This window comes from Nesoenas mayeri (assembly GCF_963082525.1).
Source record: "Nesoenas mayeri genome assembly, chromosome: 11".
NCBI lineage: Eukaryota > Metazoa > Chordata > Aves > Columbiformes > Columbidae > Nesoenas > Nesoenas mayeri.
This window is the reverse complement of record NC_137563.1, coordinates 18,947,180-18,970,817: the sequence shown is the minus strand read 5'-3', so window position 1 is coordinate 18,970,817 and position 23,638 is coordinate 18,947,180. Positions and strand designations below refer to the sequence as shown.

General features: G+C 39.2%; 1 protein-coding gene across 1 annotated transcript in view; it reads right to left on the bottom strand.

The window, feature by feature from the left end:
* Positions 1-4,812: 4,812 nt before the first annotated feature.
* ACSBG1 (acyl-CoA synthetase bubblegum family member 1) overlaps positions 4,813-23,638 on the bottom strand; it is a gene marked incomplete at both ends in the record, with an annotated part of 92,691 nt that continues 73,865 nt past the window's right edge. The window contains 4 exons of the mRNA XM_080351587.1: positions 4,813-4,834; positions 10,822-11,017; positions 11,112-11,259; positions 21,143-21,254. Coding sequence (XP_080207713.1) covers positions 4,813-4,834; positions 10,822-11,017; positions 11,112-11,259; positions 21,143-21,254 — 478 coding nt within the window. The remainder of the gene's footprint in view (positions 4,835-10,821; positions 11,018-11,111; positions 11,260-21,142; positions 21,255-23,638) is intronic.

Here is a 23,638-nt window from a genome sequence, read left to right as displayed (position 1 = left end):
CTCGGAACAGGACATTTGCCACATGTTGAACAGCTGGCACGTGAGCCCCACTGAAGATGACGTACATGGGTCATCTGAGAGCGACATGTTCCACAGCAATCAAATATAAATCTCATTAACAAAAACATTGTGGCAGACAAACTGCAAAGCATCAGATAATGCATGTGTAAATAATAAAAGTTGAATTAATTCATTCTTGTGTTTTCTCATTAAAAATTAGCATGGATCACCTATGAAGACTTCAACATAGCACTTGTCACTGTTGTAAGGCAAACAAGCCAGTATAACTCACACGGGATAAGGCAGAAAATACAGGAAACTTCCTGCAAATCACCAGCTGTGGCTACCGAATTTCCAGAGAAAATAGGAGAGCTGATAGGAAATAATGATTTTCACAAACAAAAACCCATGAGGCGCTGCTATCACATGATGAAAAAAATGAAATCCAATGATACTGAAAGACAGCAAAACTTAACAGTTAGAATTAAAGGCACATTCAGTCATGAAAGGGAAAAAAGTTAACACATTCTACTGATCAATGTCAGATATTACTGAGACCAACATCACACAAAAGAAAATGAGTAATTGTATGGAAAATTAAAATATCTACATATGAGACAGAGTTGAAAATACTGCAAAAGTAGTATTGTCATTATAGGGGGTCACAGTCCAGCTAGCATGTGTATCAAGAAAAAAGTACATACTGAAACTGTTCTACAAAATCACTACGTTTTCACCTCACCTGTTTCAAAAGTGTTTAAGTTTGCCCTTGAAAGAATAACTTCATGAATTTGATAAAATTTGAAACTTTCTGGGTAACTATCTACAGTTTTAAATTAGTAATTAACCACAGTTTCATATTTTTGTTTCTGGCATCATAGATTCTATATGGAGACCTGTATTTCATGGCCAATGGTACCTGGGGTGGGTTAGAAGGGGGTGGTCAGTAGGTCAGAGAGGTTCTCCTGCCCCTCTGCTCTGCCCTGGGGAGACCACACCTGGAATCTTGTGTCCAGTTGTGGCCCCTCAGTTCCAGCAGGACAGGGAACTGCTGGAGAGAGTCCAGCGCAGCCACCAAGATGCTGCAGGGAGTGGAGCATCTCCCGTGTGAGGAAAGGCTGAGGGAGCTGGGGCTCTGGAGCTGGACAAGAGGAGACTGAGGGGTGACCTCCTTAATGTTTACAGATATATAAAGGGTGAGCATCCGGAGGATGGAGCCAGGCTCTTCTCGGTGACAACCAGTGACAGGACAAGGGGTAATGGGTTCAAACTGGAACACAAGAGGTTCCACTTAAATTTGAGAAGAAACTTGTTCCTGGTGAGGGTGGCAGAGCCTGGCCCAGGCTGCCCAGGGGGGTTGTGGAGTCTCCTTCTGTGCAGACATTCCAACCCGCCTGGACACCTTCCTGTGTAACCTCATCTGGGTGTTCCTGCTCCATGGGGGGATTGCACTGGGTGAGCTTTCCAGGGCCCTTCCATCCCTGACATTCTGTGATTCTTTGAAATCTAAACAGTTAAATGAAGTCATGACCTGCATGATGTTATGGTGCCACCTTGTGATGTTGCACCAGAAGCGCCTCTCTAACATGTGCAAGGAGACAAAAAAATCAGCCCTGGGGAAAAAAAGGCAAGGAGGCTGTCTCTATGAGATTGCAAGAAATTGCAAAAGATTTGTTTTTTTTTTCTTTTTTTAGTCTGTTGACAAAGAGGAGCATGTGGTTAGTGACTAACAAAAGAGCACTCAGCATGTTAAGAATATATTAAAAGGGCACAAGAGCACAAAGAACTGCAGCAAAACAACCAGCTGCTTGCTTCCACACAGATCCAGTTACAGGCATATGAGTTAATTCCACTGAAGTCAGCAGAGTTCCTGAAAATTACTGTGGAAGTAATGAAGACCAGATTTTGGGCTGCAGGATGTTCTAAAGCTCAACTTACGGTATTCCCTTAAAACAATAATAAAGCGTGTTGATATATAACTTAGTTATGACTTGCTTTTTGACACTGTTTAATTCCCTTCCACTAGCTCCTTTTTGTCCCTAAGATGCTTTGACTCTATACAAACTAGAGATAACACACACACTTAGCTATTTTAATAAAGGCTTTAGGTAATTGTTTTTCTTTGTCCATTTTTGAAGGCAAATACAGAAATGTCCATTAATATTTAAGATCTTTATTCAATACAAAATATATGTCCTCTTGCTTTTAAGGCCAAATCCAAAATTCTTTTAAATCTAAATACCTTTTAGTGTTTCAGCTTCTTTCCAAATTGCCTGATAGATTGTTTTGAATAAGTAAGCCCAGTTGAAGAAACACTTGCTAGTGAATTCATAAGATTCTGTCAACTAAGAGAGTGCAAATGCAGAGCTGCTTTAGAAATATACCCCTTACCTTTCCCATCAGGTGGTCTCATAACTTGCCTACTACAAGGTAGAAGCGTTTTGCTCCAGCAGCATTTAGAGTGTGCATCCCTTTCAAACTCCAGGAACATCCTGTGTTGCTCAGGTTTTTGTTACAGATAAACATAAATCCAAGAAATAAAGTGTTAGGAGAACCGCATACATTTGTACCTGCAGCAGCCTGCAAGAATTCTCCTCCACCTGTGGACAGATCACTCCTCCACAGGCTGCTCCTGATCTCTGTTGCTTCTCAGCTCCAGGTTAACAGCTGACTGCAAGGCCAAGAGTCTCTTCAGCTGCTTGGTGACATTCAGGCCAGGGAGGACAGAGGGAAACGCCACACCAGCACATCCCAAGGCAACTGATGTCTTCCTTTAAGTGGGGAGGATGATCTAATTGGGGAGTGACACAGCATTAGGTAATAGAAATTTTAAAACATAGAAAAAGAACACTGCTGTCAAAGGGAACTGACCTTTGTCATCAGCACCAGATTCTTTTTGTCTGAATAATCTGATCCAAAATCTTGCAACCTGGTATTTTACAAGACATACTAATCACAACAAAAAAACCACATCTCATGAGGATCTCAAGATTAAATATGTGTCTTGAAAGAAACAAAAAAACTATCAGGCTGACAATTCAATGAACAGGAAGTCATTTTAACATAATTTCTCTTAATGCCAATGTCTTGTAAATTGTTGGAATCAGCCAATACATCTAACTTAATCTCCTTAAAATGAAAAAGACTGAGGCTTGAAATCTCTTCTTAATCAGATCTGAATATCAGTATTGATTTATACTAATTTTAACTTGGGTAAGTAAATCAATTCAGGCTCTAATTCCTTTGTCTGAACAGAAACCAGTAGGAAGAAAGATTAAAATGCTTTAAACATCACTGAATATGATCACTCTAAAAATATTTTTAAAATAAATGTTCTTACTAACATACAAGTTTCATTTTCACTCTGCTACCTTAAGCAATTCTGTCCTGTATACCTTGAATATCCAAAATTTCCATCAACAGTTTCAATGTTCAAGCAATACTGCTAGACAAATGTTTCTTCTTGATGCATACTGTGTAAATCCAAACAGCGAGCTACATTGCAAGCTCACCATATGTAATAGGTTCCAACGTAGATAAGCATCATCATCCCTACAGAAATGGTAAAAAGATTAATTTCTCTACTTCAACAACTTTTTCAATAAGAATAACACATCCCATCCTTCGACAGATTTAACTTTACAACGATTGGAATAATGACTGCAAAGGAAATTAGTGTGTGCTTAGCCCAAAAATTCTCAGAGCACAACAGAATGCGTCAAAAGTTTTAATTGTGATGACTTTGATACAGAAGCCATGTAAGTGACAGAGCCCTTCTATTGACTGTTAGAACAGCAATACACATCTGATTGTCTTCAGGCCCCAGTACCTGAACAATACTGGAATTTAAAAAAAAATAGCTGATTTCCAGCTGGAGAGGGAAGAGAAATATAGAGCTGCATTCATGCATTTTATGGGAAAGATTGCATAGCTGGTTTAGAAAGAAAATGTCTTTTCGTGTCCGTAGTAGTAGTTCTGTGCTTCTTTAACTTCTTCATGACTTACAGATGATCATATTCTTCCACTCAACATTATCAGCCCATAGAGTGAGTAAAATGCAAGACCCTTTCGAGAATAAGGACATCATTTTAACATTTCTCTTGGAAAGAAACAAATCTTGTATGCAGTTATCATATACAAAAGGCAACTATTTCAAGTTTCGTAAGGACATGACAACCCATAAAACACTGGTTGAAGGTCAGCACCAAACCCAGCAAGTGCCGTTTCAGGGGCCGAAAGGCAAACCTGGGCCGTGGTTGTCTTCAACACGGGGAGCTTCGCCTTGACCGCAGTTCTGTCACCTAAGGGAATTTCCACGCAAGATCCCCAGCTCTACAACACAGTGATAGAGGCGTGTCATTATTTAAGGCCCGTGCTTGCTTTCAAATACTCTTGGAAAAGTCAAAGCTAATCTTTCTGTCTTTTTTTTTTTTTTTTGCGTTTTTAAGAGCAGTATTAAATATCCATAAATATAAAAACTATGTGGAAATACCTTTAATAATAATCTAATTCTATATGTTTTATAAAAGAAAAAAGAAAATAAAAACAGGGACAAAACAAAGAAAACCCATAAACCAACGAGCAACCACCTTTGCCAGATTGCTTGGCCAGCAGCAAAGATAAAAATGGGACTGATCCAAATATCCTGTAGATCACATGATGCGTCTGTCTCTGTGGACAAGAATTATTTCAGTACGTTCTGCTGAGTTCTAAGAAGCCATAATTAGAGGACAAAAGCTCCCAAAGTGCCTGAGATTCAGAAAGGCTGGACTGGCAAGTCATTTCTGATACCACTGGCTCACAGAAACGTCTTCAGATTCTTATGTGGAAAGTACTGCAAAGAAAAGAGAGAGAGAAACATGTGTGTCATTATGCACAACCATTTCCTTCAAGTACAAAAATGAATGTGCTGTTTAATGAATCTGAATCTCTTCTCTCATGCTCTCAGGAAGATTTAAACATTCTGGGAAAGATTTTCATCTTCTGAAAACATTAGCTCAGGGGACCAAGCTCAGCAGACCAAGCTCAGCACCAGATTAAATCAAGTATAAATTGACCTATGGATTGGCTATACAGCAGAGCTAAATGTTTCCCACTTGCACTTTTGCTATGCTGCAGCATTTGGGTTTCTAAACAGGCCAAGTTAAGCAGATGTATTTATTGTTTCTCTTGCTAGGACCAAGAGATCCTGATTGCTATCTTCTTTCTATCTGCAGGACGATGGAGGCAAGCAGCAAGCCGCATTACTGCCATCGCTTTCCAGAAAAACTCCCGAGCATCTTAGCAGCACAGTAAGAGACAATTTAAAAAATACTAGCTAGTAATCTCTGTTCAGTGTCACGACAATATAAACAGTATGTTTCTTTCTTTCTTGGCTGAAGTCAGAAGGGATTATTATGTATTTTTTTGAATGTAAATACTATAATTTTGATGCCTACCACTGAAAGAAAACTTCAAAGGTTTGGAGTATTTGAGATGCTGGCGAGTTCTGGATGTACAGTTCAGGGATTTTGTTTTACAAAAAGAATGCTCTAATGTAATCACAGCAACTTGATTTGAATCAGGAGTTCACTGGAGAAAGCTCTGTGGTATGTATTTGGAGGAGATAATATTTTACATTCACAGGGGTGCCTAGGAACTCCGTATAAAGGCATTTATTTAATCTGGGTAGCACTAAAAGCTGTTATACAGAGCAGTCTGGCACACTAGCCTACATATTGTGAAAGCGCACAGTGATGCAAAGAACTTACCGGCACTAAAGTTTTAGAAGAAAATCATTATAAACTTTTTGTTCACAACTCAAGAAATGTCTAGAGCCCCATGTTAATCCAAACTCTTGAGAATCTAAGGCCCACACAGGCAATATCTAGGAACTAAAAAACCCACAGGATTGTATGTGAAAACATTTTAGACATGACTCCTTAAAAAATCCATCTAAATCCACTGCACTGGAAATCTATTTGTTGGAACTTTTCTGTATTTCTATCAAAGTGTCATTTTATGAGATGCAGGTTTCCCCTAGGAGAGCTTCTGTTAGTTCAGCTTGAGGTCAGACTGGGGTCAGGACAAACTGTTACATGAGCAAAGGTCCACAACGGTTTCAGAAATACTAGATTTCCAATGACATCTTTTTGCTGAATCTGTTGTTTCTCTGTCCAGTTCCGGCAGCTCCCAGGCGTTACTAGCGCCATATTCCTCTCAAACTCCATTTCAAATTGTTATAGTGTGTTTCACTCTCAGGCATTCAAATAAGCTTAAACTTCCAGGATGATTTATAAAACAATTTCCTGTGGAAAATGTAACCAGTCTTGTAGAACAGAACACTTAGCTAGTGCCAGTTCAGAGTGCTAATACTTACATTACACTATAAGCAGCTTCTTAACGGTAGCAATTTTGAGTGAAATAAACCTACTGTGATAAAATTTTCAGAACTAGCAACTGTCATTATCATTTAGAGCTTACTCGAGCTTCTGGGATAACAGCCAAAAAGTATACATCATCTTCCCTGCTCAACGATTACCAGTGTTTTCTTCTATTCTTTAAGAAATTCCTCAACCATGGCAGTGCAAATCAAGCAACAGACTTTACTGCATCTTCATTTGCTTGACAGCAGAACAAAGCTTGCAAAGGCTGCCTGTAGGAGATTGAACCTACACAGGGTCATTAAGTAAAGGTTTGAGAAACGAATGATGAGATAAGAAAAAATCAGCCAATGTACAGTGAATGAACTTCAGCTCGTACCAGGTCAAAGCCTGGACCATGGTGCCAAAATTCATGCCTGCTGTGTATATTAAGTATGCATGATAGTATGACAGCTTAAAAAAACACCAACATATTGAGCTGTGTAAAAAAAAGCACTTCAAAAATGGAGTGTACACTGTCATAGGAATCTGGCCTTCAAAGGTTTTCAACAAGCAGGGTAAGGAAGGTATTCCTCCTCAGTAATTACATCCCTCATCTTAATGATGATGAGATTTCACAACTGGAGAGTTCATATTATAAGAGTTGTTAATGTTTGTCAGACGTTAGGTAAGCACTGGTCCATGTCACAGAGCCAAGAGAACAAAATGGTCTGTGGCTTAGCAGAGATCACCTGCTCAAGCAATGGCAGAGCCAAGGATAAAACCCAACTGCTTGCACCCTGAAGTTCCTACTCTTATGATGTGAAGAAGCAGCTTTTGGTGGGGGTGAAAGGCAACGAACAGAACAAGAAATCCTTTACTACAAATAAAAATCATCTGGAGTCTGGTAAGTTAGTCGACATTTTCCAAATGATCACATAGCAGGTGCCAGGATGGTATGATAGCATCAGCTATTCAGAAATGCTGATTGCTCAGAGCCGAGCAGTCTCTGAGATCTGCAGTTACCCAGCATCGCCAATTGCTCGCTAGCACTCATTTTCAAAAGCAGCTATTGTCTTGGTTCCTGGGGGTTTCATTTTCACAGGTGCTGAGCAGCTGAAAGCATAAATCAATAGGCACTTAGGCTTCTTTGAAGTCTGGAAGACATTCAGTCGGGCACAGAAAGTGGAGATATGCAAAACCAAATGAAATTATGACCTTCTTGGGACACTGATGGGTTGGTATTTCTTCCATGCGTCTGCTAAAGATTTCAAAAGGGATCACTTTATTTAGATGAAAGCATGTTTTCCTATCCTTTTATCATATTATGAAGACAGTTCAGGTACAAGTTTACCACTGGCATATAGGGTTGTTGATCTACTATTAAGACACTTGCTGTGCTTTGCATGTTTTGTTTATGTGACATGGTAAAACTGCACAGCCCTGTCTCCAGGCCGCACACAGCCTGTGGTTATCACCTCGGAGCAGCACTACAGCTGAAGACACAGAAGACAGGAAAACGAGAGGCCATGAATTGAGCTGGGGAGCAATTCAGAAAGACCAAAGAAAGCATTGTTCCATTAAATAAATAGATAATATGTCCAAGACTCTTATGGTATAATTGAACTCAATGAATAGGAACTGGGGTTTATGTGGTGAGAGATGAACTATGGGACTCTCGTCCCATGTCACACATTCTGTCCCACGTTGGCACACACTGGGTACTGCCAGAGAGCGCTGGTTTAGTTGCCTTGGTGTACCTATTGTGGCATTAAAATTCAATAGATCTCATTCACAAAAGTCAAATCACTGTCTCCCTTTATAATGTAACATTTCCACAGTATTTTAAAACTGACAGTAAGTGGCTCAGATGAGGAAGTTCAGTATTAACTAATATGTCAGTCTGTGATGCACTGCATACAGCAAAAATATGGCTAAGAATGTCTTCAAAAAACCCCCCAAACCTTTACAGGTAAAAGGAACAGTAAACCACAATAAGGGAGAGGTATCAAGTCTTCCGTACAGGTTGGTTTGGATAAAAGCAGTCTCATGACCTTGTCATTTTCTTGTCCTGCAGCTGTTAACTCTGGCTGAAAGAGAAACCAAATCAGAGAAACTGCACATTCTCTTCTTGGCTCTGAGACTCTTCCCATTTACATCCTCATTCTGCAAGTTAAAAACACGTGGCTGAGTTAACAGTCAGAGGCTCTAAAGCAGTGTTTCAGGTAGAAGGTGGAACTAAACCTGTCTTTGGGTCATGTCACAGCAGGAGTTCTTTAGCCTGACAACTTCAGGGCTGAATCCTGTGACCCAGCCAGTCTCCCAGACCTGAGTGGCGAGGGAAGTTACCATTTCCCTTGAAGCCAGGGACAAAAAAGTCTGCTTTAAATATACACATTGTCACCTTGAACAGCAAAGGTTATCAGGATAACATGAGTTCACCATATCACACACACGGATCCAAGTATATGTGTTTAAGCTGAGCAACTGGATGATCAATCTTCCAATACTTGGTAGCCTGGTCCTTTGAGATTACCAGTATTGTCAGTGATCCCTCCCTCTCTGTTTTCTCTTTATGCAATTTATAACAAACTCTCTATTTTTCATCCCTCTTTTTACTCATCTTCTTGCCCTGTTGAGTATCCAGCACTCAGGTCTTTCCACCCATTTCCTCGGCTTCCCAAAACATCACAAACTTGGAAGAGAAAAATGACGGTCATTCCAATAGCTACAGTGGCAACTATTCCTGTCTGCTACTTGCTCAGGAAATGACTGGACAGCAGAGCATCCTCAGCTTGGGGTTCTCAGTCAGCACTTTGCAAGCCTCTGCAACACAGCACTAAAGTCAGTCATGGCACAGGAAACTTTGGAAACTGCAGCTGCTGCTGAGTCTTCAGATCTGCCTTCGATTCTTCACATTTGATCGCCACTCTCTACCAGATTTGTAGGTAGAGTGCAGGCTTCTTATTGATTAAAGGAAGCACTACCTGACCCCAGCAGCTTCTATACGGATAACAGTATAAAGAAAATATCTTCTTAGCTGGAAATACATGTCAACAAAATATTAGACTACCTACTCAGCTGAGTCTCGCCACAATGATGATACTTATCTGGTTCTAAAAGAGTTTATTCGATACACTCAATTAGTCAAGGAATGCCTGATATGTTTCTAATGTATAAAAGACATTCACATTGATTTTTGTTAGCATATCTTCTTGAGATGATGTTTCTCAGAGTTTGCAGGGATCATATCCTCGTACTTTATTGTAGAATCATTTTGTTATAATGTCTTTCCTTAGAAAACCCATTTATGAAAGAAATGAAGTTATGTGTTCTGCAGGACCCTCCAAAGTTCTGGAACACCACTAGTATTAAGATTAGGAGTCCAAATTTTCATCTATCTTAATATCTTAATATCTTAATTCTATCCTAATGTTTAGCCTTATTTCCTATGAAAATACAGTTTATCGCTAGAACTTACCTTTTATTATCAATTCTCACCAGACAAACAGCAACACTACCAACTTGTTCATGAATAAAGATTATGAAAAAAAAACTTTTTCAGGTTATCAAGCATTTACTACTAGACATAGTTAACCTAGACCACCGAAATTTGGGGAGAAATCAGACCTAGGTTTCCACTTCAGCCTACTTGGCCAGCGGACTCAAGATTCCCAATCTGGGAGTATCTTATTTTGCTGTCTGGATCACTGTAATTTCTTAAGGAAAGTCTATCCTTGTATGACTTAAGTAACAGCCTTAACTATAAGTTCATGTAGAATGGTTTATTAATGTGTAAAGATAAAAAGTCTTTTTTCAAAAGGTCTTTTAAAATATGAAACACGCAATAATAACTGGTTTAAGATAGCTGGGTTTTATCTACAGATTATTAGGAGAAAACTTGGAAACAAAAATAAAAAATATCAGTTATTAAAAAAAATCCCCTGATTAACAGTGGATCAAATAAAGACTGCAGTAATTAATCATTTTAATTGACACTCTGCAACCAGCATGACCTGTACCACTGTAATGCCCTCAAGCTCTCACCTTCTTAGCACTAAAGATCAATGTGTATCCATGTATATTTGTAATACGTATACAATATTTACACACATTCCTATCCAGACAGCATGGATCCTTGATATAGGCTTGAGAACAATATGAATTTGAGCTTATAATAGATGAAAATATTTTCCCGAAGAAACCACACAGACAGGAAGGAAAAAAAAACCCAGTTAAAAGTCATTGAGCTCTTAGTCTTCAAATTAGGAAAGCGGTGGAATATGCTCTAGAAGAGTAAACTGAGTCAGGGTGAGAAGTCACCCTCTAGTCAGCTCTCTGGGAAAGTAAAAGCAATGTCTTTTCTTGTATTGCACTTGTATTCTTGCAATGTCATTTCTTGTATTGCACTATACTGGGATCTCCTAAAAAAACCACCTGAAAATATGCAACAGACTATCTTTTTTTCTGAAAACAATACCTGAGAAAGTCCGGTGCTTTGGAAATCATGTTTTCAAAGTCTGCAAATCCTAGTTTCCCATCGCCATCCATATCAGCTTCTTCTATCACTTTCTCACAAACTAGGGTGATTTCTTCTGCTGTCAGCTCTTCTCGGGTCAGCTTATTGAGGGTTTTCTCCAAGTCTGCTTTACAAATGAAGTTATCTGTGTTAAAATCTAAACAATAAAAGAACCAAAGATCACCAACAACTCTCATCCTCATCTACTTCAAACAAAAAAAGGCATACAAAACAACATCCCAATCCAGTACCATAGATCTTGAAGGCATAGATCGCTTTAAGCTCTCTGGGAGCCATTTCACTGAGCACAGAGAACATGTCCACAAAATCATTGAAGCTGAGGCTGCCCTCACCATCTTCCGAGAAAGATTCCACAATCCTTTCCTTGAAGGGATTCTCCTGTGAAAAACAGATACGGATATATATGGTTTAGTATTTGGAAGATCAAAAATCCTCCATACTCCTTGTTATTAATGACACGTTTAATTCTATGGTTGGCTCTTTGAAGAAAACTTGCTTTTTTCCAAAATGCATCTAAAAATTTACATTTGCATGCTTTAGCAGAAAGTGTCAGCAGAACACGACTTCTTGTCCAGATTTTCTCAGCTCCATCGTTATTCCTTCTTATAAATGTTAAGGTAAAGGCAGTAGGAGTGTGAGGACCCTTTGCAGGCAATGGGTTCCTGACCTGGCGTCAGACTGACATGGTTGGGAGGGTTTCAGCTCCTTCCTTAAGAAACTAACACAGACCAACAGAGGATGACAGGAGGGGGAGAAAACAGAGAGACCGAGGTGGGAAACCAACAAAACAAACAGGGTCTTTATGTCTTCTGGTGGCACCTGACTGGAGGAACAAATATTATTTATTGAATCAGCTTAAAGAGTAAATATCTGCATTCCACACCGGATTGATGTGGAACTATCAATCAACAGTCAACCAAACCATGTCTGGTCATTAATGATGCAGAATCACATCCCAGTACAATCCTGAGATCCTTTTCTAGCACCCTACAAACCCAGCTGGTGTCAAGGCCACTCCAAATAAGACTGCTTTCTAAAACATCAGCACACGAGCAGGCATAAGAAAAGCTGCTTTAGTACTCTGATATCCAAACCAAACATTTTTATAGTAACAAAACCAACATTTTTCTCACAGCTATATAAAAACCCAACATTAATTTGTAACTATGTCTATAAAACTGGGAAAATCAATTCGCTTCAGTTGAACATGACTGAAACACACAAATATCACTTGGGCTGTGAGCAGCATCTCATCAAAGCTGTTTTACAGATCTTACTGAAGCCAAGACACCAATTAACATATTCATCTCCTAAAATGCAAACAGCTTTGATGGTGGCATATAATTTTCATTATTTTTAATATGCATGCAGCATTTTACTCAGCCTTAAAATAAGCAGTATTGTGAAAGCTCAGAGCTCAAACATACATCTATTTTTTTCCTGTAAGTTTAATTAGCTAACAGGTATTCATAAACCATCCAATTATTTCAAATGAAAATCCACAACACAGCTATATTTGAGAGGTATACAACTGAAAAATGTTATTTTTTCAGTTTACTTGAATTCTTTCTTGATAATTCACACAGAACATATGCATCTATAGAATGCATTTTCTGCATACCTGTGGAGACTAAAGAAATACAAGCAGCATGTACAATGCAGAGTTCCATGGACAGATCGATGCTTTATGTTTATGTAATATTGTTCATCTTAAAGGAACCTAAATCACCTTAGAAGAATTGGGCTACTTACTAATATGCAGCTGCCTCTGAAGTGAAATTCAACAACAGTTAAATGGTGTGCAGCAGCTTACGACAAGAGCTGAAGGTACGATGCTCAACTGAAATCACAGCAGGAACTTGGAAGCATAATGAGATTTATCACCCACACAGAGATAACATTTAAGATACATTTTGTTATAGCCTTAAAATAATGAAAAAGTTTTAAGGATTCTTGTTTAAAGACAAGCATAACATACAACAGCTTAATTTCTCTAAGAGGAACACGAGGTCTGACTTCATACAGGTATTTCTAAGGATGTCCAGGTCCTGCAAAGCAGCTTCCTTTTTACTTCAGGTGGGTGGCCAACGTGTAGACTCACATTATGGGATGTCCCTTTCCAGTACCCAGTTCTGAGATGCCGGTACCAAAAAGTCAGACATTTGAGTACAAGATGCGGACCGATCAAGACCACACTGACCTACATTCGGCAAGTCACGTTACCTGGCACATTTAAGAACAGATTTCAGTGGAACTTGGAGATACTTTTCTACACAAGCTTTACTGGCCCTTCATGTCCTCAGGGAGCATAGCTTATTGTGTCAGGACATTTCTGTTTAACAATAAATAAGAAATTAGTTGAATCTGCCAAAAGGCAAATATCTGCCTAATGACAAATGATATAAGAGTATCAATCTCGTGAGGATGGGTGAAACCTGGGAAAGAGACATTGGAAGCATAATTCCCTAGACAATCAAGATTCAAAATTCAAAATGTAACCTCGCCCAGAGATTTTAGCGCTACCAAATGCCAAGATGGCTCCAGTCCTGCTGGCTGAGATAACGGCCAGGAATAAGGCTGATTTAACGGACCGGTGAGGTAGGAACCACAGAGCCATAGGCTCAAATAACAGTCTGTTGAGGGAGTCAATGCTAAATACAAACTCTCATGCAGGGTTTGATGACTGAAGTAATTCCACAATAGGGAACATGTCTATGGATTTCAAAGGGTAGGAGATGAATGAGCTCACTGTGCTCTGAGCTGAATATGGAAGGCTGAACTCACCATCCAGATGAAGGCAAAATCAGGTCAAATAAAAAAAAAAGATATTAAATAGAGTAGAAAAGAGGGATTCCTGAAAATAAAAAGACAACAGGCTCAAAACAAACAAACAAAAAAGGCAGCAGGGTCACATCTCTCAAGTTTAGAATGAAAAACAACACCCCAGAATCGGCCAGATGGCTGAGAGAAAGTCACTGTAAAAGGATATGTACTGATCACTCACATATGGAGAGGACATATAGCAGATGCGCATCTGTGGGTACTAAAGTATCTGCCCTGAGCACTTGGCAATACGCCTGTTTGTGATATGAACGCACATACAGACACCCAGTGGAAAACAACTGATGCTATTGTTTCAATAGTCAGATTATTAAAAAGCCAAAGTAAGTTTCAGGTGTGCTGAAATACAAGAGGCCCACTCTCTTCCTAAAAAGCACATGAGAAAACCTTCTGTATCTGTGAAACGTTTAATTTTAGAAAAGGCTAAATATCAGAGTGGGTGAAAAAAATGTTAGAAAAATGACCTTTCTTATTTCTAACACTTCTACATCGCTTTCTTCAGAACACGCCGCATCAGCAGTGTCATGGGAACAGCTGTAAACTGACATCTTAGAGGCAGCATTGGGTGGCAAACGAGGAGACAGATGCAAATATCCTTATCAGCTGGGCACGATCTCTCTGACCAGATAAGTATATCACAGTTGCATAAGATGAATTATCTATTTGGCACGTCAGAGATCTTGAAAATACAGATGAATTAAGAATGAATGAACAACCTCAGCATACTTTTGAAGTAACTCTTTGCCAAATGGATCTCTAAAACCTAAGTGAAAAATAAAATCTTTCCTCATATTGATTTCTTTCCTTTAACTTTCTCATATTATGTGTCTTCAGGCAGTATATCTGTGGTTTACAGAATGGAAAGTATTAGCTTACCTTCACAGATCCTTTTCACATCCTTGCTGTAATTTCATTACCTCTAGTCTAAAGAGCACAGATTAGGGTTCCATCATATTTAAAGGAAAAGCTATTGGGGAAGGGAGTAAAAGGGAAAATGATACTGTTCCTTCCTAGATTGTTTTCCTTTAAGCACTAATTGCTTAAAAAGAATCCTTTTAAAACTAGAAACTTACACTTGTCTTGTTAAAAACCTTTTTCTGTCCTCTCGCAATAAACATGAGAGGGGAGACAGAAACAAAGAATTGTTACGGCTAAAACTCTGCTGTTTTGCAGATGGATGCTGCTTTAGTGGCTTGAGATAACATTCCTAAATGTGTCATCCATCTTAACCACCACTTTTCCTGCTCATATAATTGTGTTTCTGTCCATTTCTGAATGTCATGTGGCATCTATACAGACCTAGAACACCATACAATAAAACAGCCACTAGTTTTCTAAGGAACTATTATGGGTTTATTCTGGAGATTGCAGGTAAATCTTACTAAGTCACTTGTTACTTTTTCCTGTCCTGCAGTTTCCATCACAGGCTCTAGGACAGTGCTGTGCTGTTCTTTCGCCCTCTCCATTTTGCAGCTTGGTGAATTCATTGAAAGCACTGTAACCTATTTTCACAAGCTGACTGCATTTTGGAAATAAGAGGTTGCCAGGAAAGCTGTAGGATAGGTCAAGAGAACTAAACTGGAGAAGCTGGACAGTCATTACCAAATGTTTCTCAGTTTTATATCCACAGAAACATGATGATAATTTTCTATTTTGTATTTGGACGTTAGGGAAGGTGTTTAAATGCACAAAGCAGTCTGCTTTGCAGACTACTGAAAGCCAGAATCCCTTTGGATGCTTTCATCAGGACTTGTTCAGAACATATCAAAAGCAAACCTTTCTCAAATGGCAGGAGTTATCCCTAAAAAATTAGAAATGAACACTTATCAGACAAACATTAATGTAAAGATAGATAAAATGTTCATTACCAGTTCTCCAGAGGAGAGGCTGATGCTTTGGAAGGGAAGCATAAATGCAACAACAAACTGTTCCTGGAGCGGACAAAAGCACTTTTTGTTTTTCCTTTTCTTCTTTCTCAAAAACAATAATTTGTTTTCACATGTAAATAATCATATTCACGCCATCAAACTTCCCTGCAGTGTCTACAGACTACTGATTAAGAAAACCCTGCACAAACCAAAGCTAAGACCCAGCTAAATTGATACATTTACATCCACAAAATGATCGTGTCATCCTGTCGGAAAGCAGAAACGTCGGACAGTTCAGCAATGGGTTCACCTTTTTACTGAAGGCTGCGCTATAGTCACAACAGCCGAATAACCAAAGATTCTGGTTGCACATAGTATTGCTTAAATATTACAGCACATAATAGTCTATCACGGGGATATAAGGTATTCTAACAAAACCTGATTCACTAACTATAGTGTGAAATTGCACACAGTACTGGTAGAGGCCATGAAGCTGGTACAGTTCTGGAGTTCACTGGGAGGAAAACAGCCCTCACTCACTGCACTTGGAGGGCATACAGTTGACTGAGACACACAGTTCACAATGGGCTTCAGAGAAGCAAGAGGAGGTGTCTGAAAGGGGTAAAACATCCCAGTATAACCAGAAACAGGATGCAGAGACAAGTGGGATGAGCTGCAGGTGAAGACTGGTCAGAGCAGAGAGGGGGCTGGAAGAGTATCAGCCTGCTCTCTCAGGTGTCTTTCCTCATTACACAGAAAGATTTATAGCCAAGGACTCATTGAAATGACTTGTAAAATTCCACCCTCTTAGAAGCGTAAGAAGTGTTTTCATTTTATTTTGAAGCGACTCGCATGCATTCATGTTTCAACTTACCAAAAAATAGGGCACTAACATTGGTTCTGCAATGTGTGATCAGTTCACTGCTCCCTGTGTGCCCTTTCTTCCTCCTGACCGATTCCTGTGCCCGCTGGTCACTCGGTCTCAGGAGTGCGCGGATTTATGAGCTACCTTACTCATCACTGCGGCTCATAGCAAGGCCTGGGAGGATCAATGAAGCTACTGCATGAGCCAAAAAAAGAAAGCAACAGACTGTAAAGTGAATGGAACAAAACCAGCTCCCCTCCAGGAAGTCCTTTTATGAGCAAGTCCCGGCAGAAGGACAGCTCTGCACCACAGCCAGAGACAGGCCAGACGCCACTCTGAAAATTCTGACCATTAGGGATGTATGTGTCACAAAGACGACGGCCACGTACCCGCTTCTACAGATCATACGGGATCTCCGCCATCAGGTTGCATTCCCACACCCGGCTCCGCGGAAATGACCGGCGTAATGTGAGTGAAATCGCTTTTCTTTTGAAATGAAATCACTCTTGCTGTCTACACGGCCTCATCCCCAACAGCCCATATCATTGCTACAATTTTGCAATATTAATTGCTGCTATCTCACAGGTGTCCATATGCCCTAGAGGTAATTTATTAGATTGCTGCCTGTGTAACCAAGATTGTCAAAATTAGAAAGACTGCAATGGAGTGGAGTAAACCACCTCTGTTAACTTCAGTGTAATGGTAGAACTAATCAGCTTAAAGCATCTGCCCCTTCTTTATTTATTTATTTCTTGTCCTGACTTTCAACTTTTAAGACTCATGAGTTAGTGAATAATTCATTACCAATTAAAGTGAGTGACCATTAGCATTTTTTTCTTTGAAACACAAAAATCCCGGCTCAAAACATTAATGCATGAGGTAAAGATCTTTCTTTATAGTAGCAGAATCTAATTTGGAAAAGTGCATTATTGATTCTATCCATTTGTCAGAACCTGCAGTGGTATTGAGCTCAACATTGCCAGTAACCAGAAATGTAATGTGAATATGAAAGAAGCCAGGTGCATTGAAAGTAGCACTAATTTTATTAAAATTCAATAGACATTTAGTTAATTTCTTTCTATTTTAAGATTCAAATGTTGGGTTTGTCTTCACCTTGATGAAAATTTACCGAAGAAAGAAAACACCACAACAATCTATTTAGCAGTCTGGTCAAGTTGCAAAGGTTAAAGATATTTTTTGATTAGTGTTTGAGCTAGAATTACTACCTGGATTGCTTGGAGAACAAACTCTAGGGGAAAGACTCTCTCCCCATCCCTGCCATCTGCACAGGAAACTGCAGCGTGCCCAGGTGGCCAAGAAGGCCACCGGCATCCTGGCTTGTATCAGACACAGTGCGGCCAGCAGACTCAGGGCAGTGACCGTCCCCTGTGCTGGACACTGGGGAGGCCCCACCTCAAATCCTGGGAGCAGTTTTGGGCCCCTCAGGACAAGAAACACCTTGCGGAGTTGGAGCGAGTTCAGAGAATGAAGGGCCTGCAGTGCAAGTCTGCTCTCCTCTAACTGCTATTTTCCTGGAAACAAGCTCACAGTACTTTCTCTGGGAGCTGTTAGAATTCCTGACATAAAATGAGTGGTTTGACAGCAATATTTCTAAGGTTCTTCCACAACCTTATGAGACTTAGGAGATAATTATAAAATTTGACACTGAATTTTGTCTTGCTGTTTTCATAAAACCAAGTTCCACTGCCCTGGAGACATCTTCTAAAGCAGAGCCAGAAAGCATCACAGTCTTTATGTGGCACAAGAAGAAAGACTGTGATCCACTTTACTTACAAAAGTCTATTAGGGAGTCTATTATCGTTACCACCTAAGTTTGCTAAGATAGCGAGATGTGTGCTCCTGTATCTCAAAATCTAATCATGGTCCAATATAAAATTTCTGGTTTCTATGTCAGCTTAAGTACCAGGCTGTCTTGTAAATATAGTAGTTCCTTAAGTCTTCAGTCCTGTATCACTGAAGCCAAAAAGAATGTGTATTATCATTTCTTGCTTTCCTGTCTGAACTTAGCCTTGCTTTTTCACAAAGCAGCTATGAACTCTTCACAGTCACATAACTGAGCCATGGAATTTCATACTGCACTATCAAGACCTCAGAAATAACATAAAACTTAAGGAATACCAATTATCCATAGCACAAGTGCCAGCACAAGCACCTAGGACACTACAGTGATGAATGGGTTTGCAGGCACGTTAGAGAGATACAAAACTAATTACAGTAAGGAATGAATGAATCAAAAACTCAACAATAGATTTTATCATAAAGATAAGAATTCAATATTTATGCATAAGCAAAACCAGCAGATGGTGAAAATTATCAGAATACTTCAAGATGCTCCCAGGTATTTGGACTTTGTGAAGCCCACACTACTTCATCCTGCCAGCTACTAAAATAACCTGATCCGTTTATTTCATGTTCACACAGGTAAGACCGTTGGTAACTTCTGTTGTGTTGTCTTCCATACAACGTTAATTTGTATTTTTATATAGAGCTGTCCATTCAACATGACAGCACTTCAGTAAGTCAGGCAAATATTCCTATTTGAAGAGGAAGAAACTTCCTTTTGTAGCACCTACTAAGCTTCAAACAATCGGTTCCAGGTACCTGCTGAGAGCAGGTCCTTTACCCAAATCATCTCTCACACACCTCACAGGGGCATGGCAAATAAATCCAAGGGATCCAGGGATTGCTTCTAAGGGTGAAAAAAGGTATGATATAGAACTCTCGTAATTATTAGTCCATCCGGCCCACCAGCCTAATTCTGACTGGAACCAGTAGCAGATAAGGCAGGAATTTTTAGAGATATATACACAGTGAACCTTCCCATAGTATATTCTGAGATTAATGCAACAAGTATTTCAGGGACTCTCAGACTTAAATGTTACATCTGGATCATAAAACTTAATAGTAATCTGTGAAATTCTGCTCTATAAAAGCACTTTAAATTTAATTTTGAAGACTAATGGTGTCTTTGCCAAAACATCTCGTGGCAATGAGTTGTTCCTCACTATATTCGCATATTATGTCAGCTGCCTGTCTGTAATTTCATGCAATCCTTCCTCGCCCTTGTGAACAGCAGCACATGGTTGTTCTCTATTCACCATGGTAGGTAAGACAGAGATGACTTAGAGCAAGTGTTTCAATTCCCAACTATCAGCTCCATTGAGTAATTTAACACTAAACTTCAGAACACAGCCTAAGGGCCTAATTAGGTCTGCTTGGGCAGGCTTCTGACTTAGATGCCTAATTATGCCTTAAATCTAATTTTAGATAATCATGTTTGAAATCTTTGTTGCTCTCTCCAAACCAGACTGAATTTGAGGTAACTATAATACAGGGTATTTTTGCAAAGTATTGTTAATTTTGCCTGTTGCCTAATGTCCTTATTTGTATAAGACAAAACAATACAAACATTTGTGTTTTACAGAATATATGTGAAATATTTATATCTGATCAGTTAGTAAGATATAATATGCAACTGAATTAACTGAAAAGAACTTTTCAGCAAGATCTTTATACCTCCTATTTTAAAGTTCCATGAAGACTTGCCTGGATACACTTTTTTCACCATTAAGTATACAGGCACATAATTTAGGTTCTTTCATAGACATTTCAATACATTTAAACACATCATATTGTTGAAAAATGATGTTTTATTGAATGCTGCTGACACTAGAAGTTCATATGCAAACAAACCTTGAATTACACTACTTTCCTATCCCGTTCCTACTTCACACTCTGTAATGTAATGGGCAAAGATGAGAAGAATGTTTTAAACTATGATACCTTCATGCTTTCTCATTCATTTTAAGGTGAGCTAGGAAAGCGAACTTTGCAAGCTGCAGAGGCAGGTATTGCACTTCTGTCCTTGCCAGCCAAGGACACACACTTGGAACATGCACACAGCTGAGCTGAAGCTCATCTGGAGCTGGATTCTAATCAGGGTTGGCTTATGAAGCTTCAGGAGTTAAAACGCTCAATAGTTTTCAACCAGCCGATGAGACAACCTTTGTGTAAGTCCTAGGAGCTACTTGCAGCACATCACATCACAGGTTTCAATTCTGCAAGTCTTTGTCCTGTTAAAATCTTATTCAATTGCTGAACTCATAAAAGAACAAATATTTTCTTTTTCTTTCCTTTTTTGTCACCAATTGCTTTATGCCTACTGCTTCTCTCATTTGTAGTTACATGGACTTTCTATCCACTTCCTATCACATAACTCCGTGAAAAAATGAAAACTCCTGATAATTTAGAAAAGTAATACTTATTGTGCTCTTGCAGCTGAGGGGGAAAAAAAAAAGGGGAAAATCTTTGCTTTTGATCTGCACATTTCTAGCAAATTTCCTATCAAGACACTGAGATAAGAACTGATTTCTAACCTACTCATACAGAGATCTCACTGGCTTCTAAGGAATCAGTATATACAAACTGGAAAGATTGTTAAACTTACTTGGGATAGATGTTAAAGGAAATAAAATTATCTCTGCAAGAAAGACATCCACCTAGATGTTTTCCAGTTTCTGGGTCTGGTTTTGCCCTCGAACGGTCACGGGAAGGGGAAGACCTCAGCATGCCAAATCGCTTTCAGATATCAAACTCACTTGGCACAACCTCTGGCAGATGAGCTACATAATTTAAGATACAGTTCGTAAGCAGTCAGAAGTGATACCTTTAGCTCAGGCATGTTTATTATAAGCTGCATAGGTAGTTTAACATCTGGGTCCTTTGTATAGTCCATGGGCACAACGTTTGGTGCCATTTCATGGTATCGGCCATGCAACCTGTAAACAAGCAGAAAAAAAAAAGCCAATAACCAATTCCATTCATACAGTAATCAGACACAAATTTGTCTTGCAGCTCTAATGATTATTTTTAGTGCACAAGTCTGAGCCCACCAAATTCCCATCTTTTTGGAAAAAAAAAAGAGGGCTTTGATGCAGTATCCTGTATAACTGCTACTGACACCCGTGCGCAACTTGAGGTGTTTCACACTACCTGTAAATAACACTTAACACCATATGGGTGCAGAAGAAATAGGCCTGGAGCTACGTACTAACACTGTAAGTATCACCCAGAGGTCACATCCTGGTGCAGATTATTGGTTGACCTGCACTGCGCAAGAAAGAGCTGCTGTTCAACAGCTCCAAGAATTTAAAAGCCAAGCAACATGCAAATATGATGCTATAGACAACAGTATCCTTGGGACACCTTATCTCCCGAATTAAAGCGCTTTTCATATCTGTGCCTCACTAATGTAGCAGATGTCATCTCACCATTCTAGCACTGGCTGACACCAGCACACAGACCATTTCCACTTCATTCTGTTTCACATCGTATTGTTCCATTCTTGGCTCAGCTTATTCATCAAACCAGCATATTTTAAAGGCAACAAACCTGAGAGATGCAGGTCCAACATTCATAAATGTATCTTCCCTCTCTAAAGTTTGCTTATCATGCCAACAGTAACACGTTATAATTTTGGTTAAGAAGCTGGGAAAGGAAGAGTCGAAACCCATGAAACACATCAACATTTCTAAAGGTTTAAAAGCTGAATACTGGTAAATTATAAAAACTGTCTCAGTCTCACATGCTCCTTGAACAAAGACTGCATAAATGTTTCTAGGACATGGCTTTAAACTGTTGATAGCTCAAAAGCCAAGAGAAAACAGCCACTTGCAAAGAAAATATCAAATTAGGTACGATGCAAATTTGGAAAATATTTCAGCACATTCATTCTCACTCAAATGCTCAAACTAGGAATGAAACATTTTAAGTTAAATGGGTATCCAATTCAAACTCAATCTCCATTTTTTTAGCTCTCACACAAACCACAGACAGATATTGCCTAGTAAGTAAAATATTACCTGTCTAGAATCAATTAATGTATTAAAGAGACTAATTCTTCTGGTTTTCTGTTTTTACCAGTTCTGGTGATATCTCATTCTAGCAGAGAAGTATCTAGAATCCAAGATTCTGTCAAATAACAGCACAAAAAGGTTGGAGAGGGAACACATGTATCCTAGCACTCAAAGATTAGGCAGAGATCAATATATTTAGCATGAATGTATGACCTGCCAGTCCTCTGCAAAATATCGCATGGAAAAAGAACAGGCAGATTAGTGAGTTGCTGTTCACAGAACGCTTAGAAAACATCATATACAATAAAATGTAATTTTTAGATGTGAAAGTGTTGCCTTGCATCTAATTCATGAAGTGCTTAGGGCAGAAAGTGGCCATTCTGCCATGTTTGATGTTCAAACACAGTACTCTGGTCTTTCATTAGGTAACATGTACTGGTTATACACATTAAGAAGCTGTATCTATCATTTTGTGACTTATTTTCATTTTAACAAAAAAGATTCTGCCTGCTTACCAGGAATACTAACAATCACAACTAGAGATTAACCTGTTTTAAACAACAGACCATAAACAAACCTGTAATACGGGAAGCAACATCTCACCAACCCCTTCACCTGTCCAGCTTCAGCCTCAGCAGCCCCACGAGCAACTGAGCTATTGCAGATTCATCCGTACTGACTTGCAAAAAGTAGGATAAAATAATTATGCGCAGCTCTTCTCTCAGCATCTCTTTGGTCATGATTACGATGCATCACAAGAAACATGAAATACAACACAAACATGTTTTGTCTGAGTCTTAGCAAACTAATGTCTTTACACCGTGCAGCAATATCTTGTGCTATACAGGAAATGAAATATCCACTGATCTAAGCGTATTTCAGCTGCTTACCATGGCTCACCCTGACATTTTATAAATACTGTGTAATTCAAGATGCAATAGCCATTTCCCACTCCAGCAGCTGGTTTCTCTGTTAACAGCAGCTACAAAGATGTCCCTAAATACAATGGAAAAAAACAGCTTTAAAGGAAAGCAAACCTTTCAAATTGAATACCTAAGGATTTTTTTAAATCCCTAGCAATCCCTGCTTATTTTCACTGCTCAAATTTCCTTCACTATTTCTCTAGTGTTAGACTTCTCCGTCTTTGCTTTGTCTCCTCCAACAGGACCATGAATACAGACACTGATTCGGGCATCTTCCAGGAGTTACCCACAATATCTTTCAGAAGACACAGAAGGGATTTGAACCAAGTGATCTGTGTTTCATAGTTTACTAAGCTTGTTATATTCATCTAAAAATGCAACATC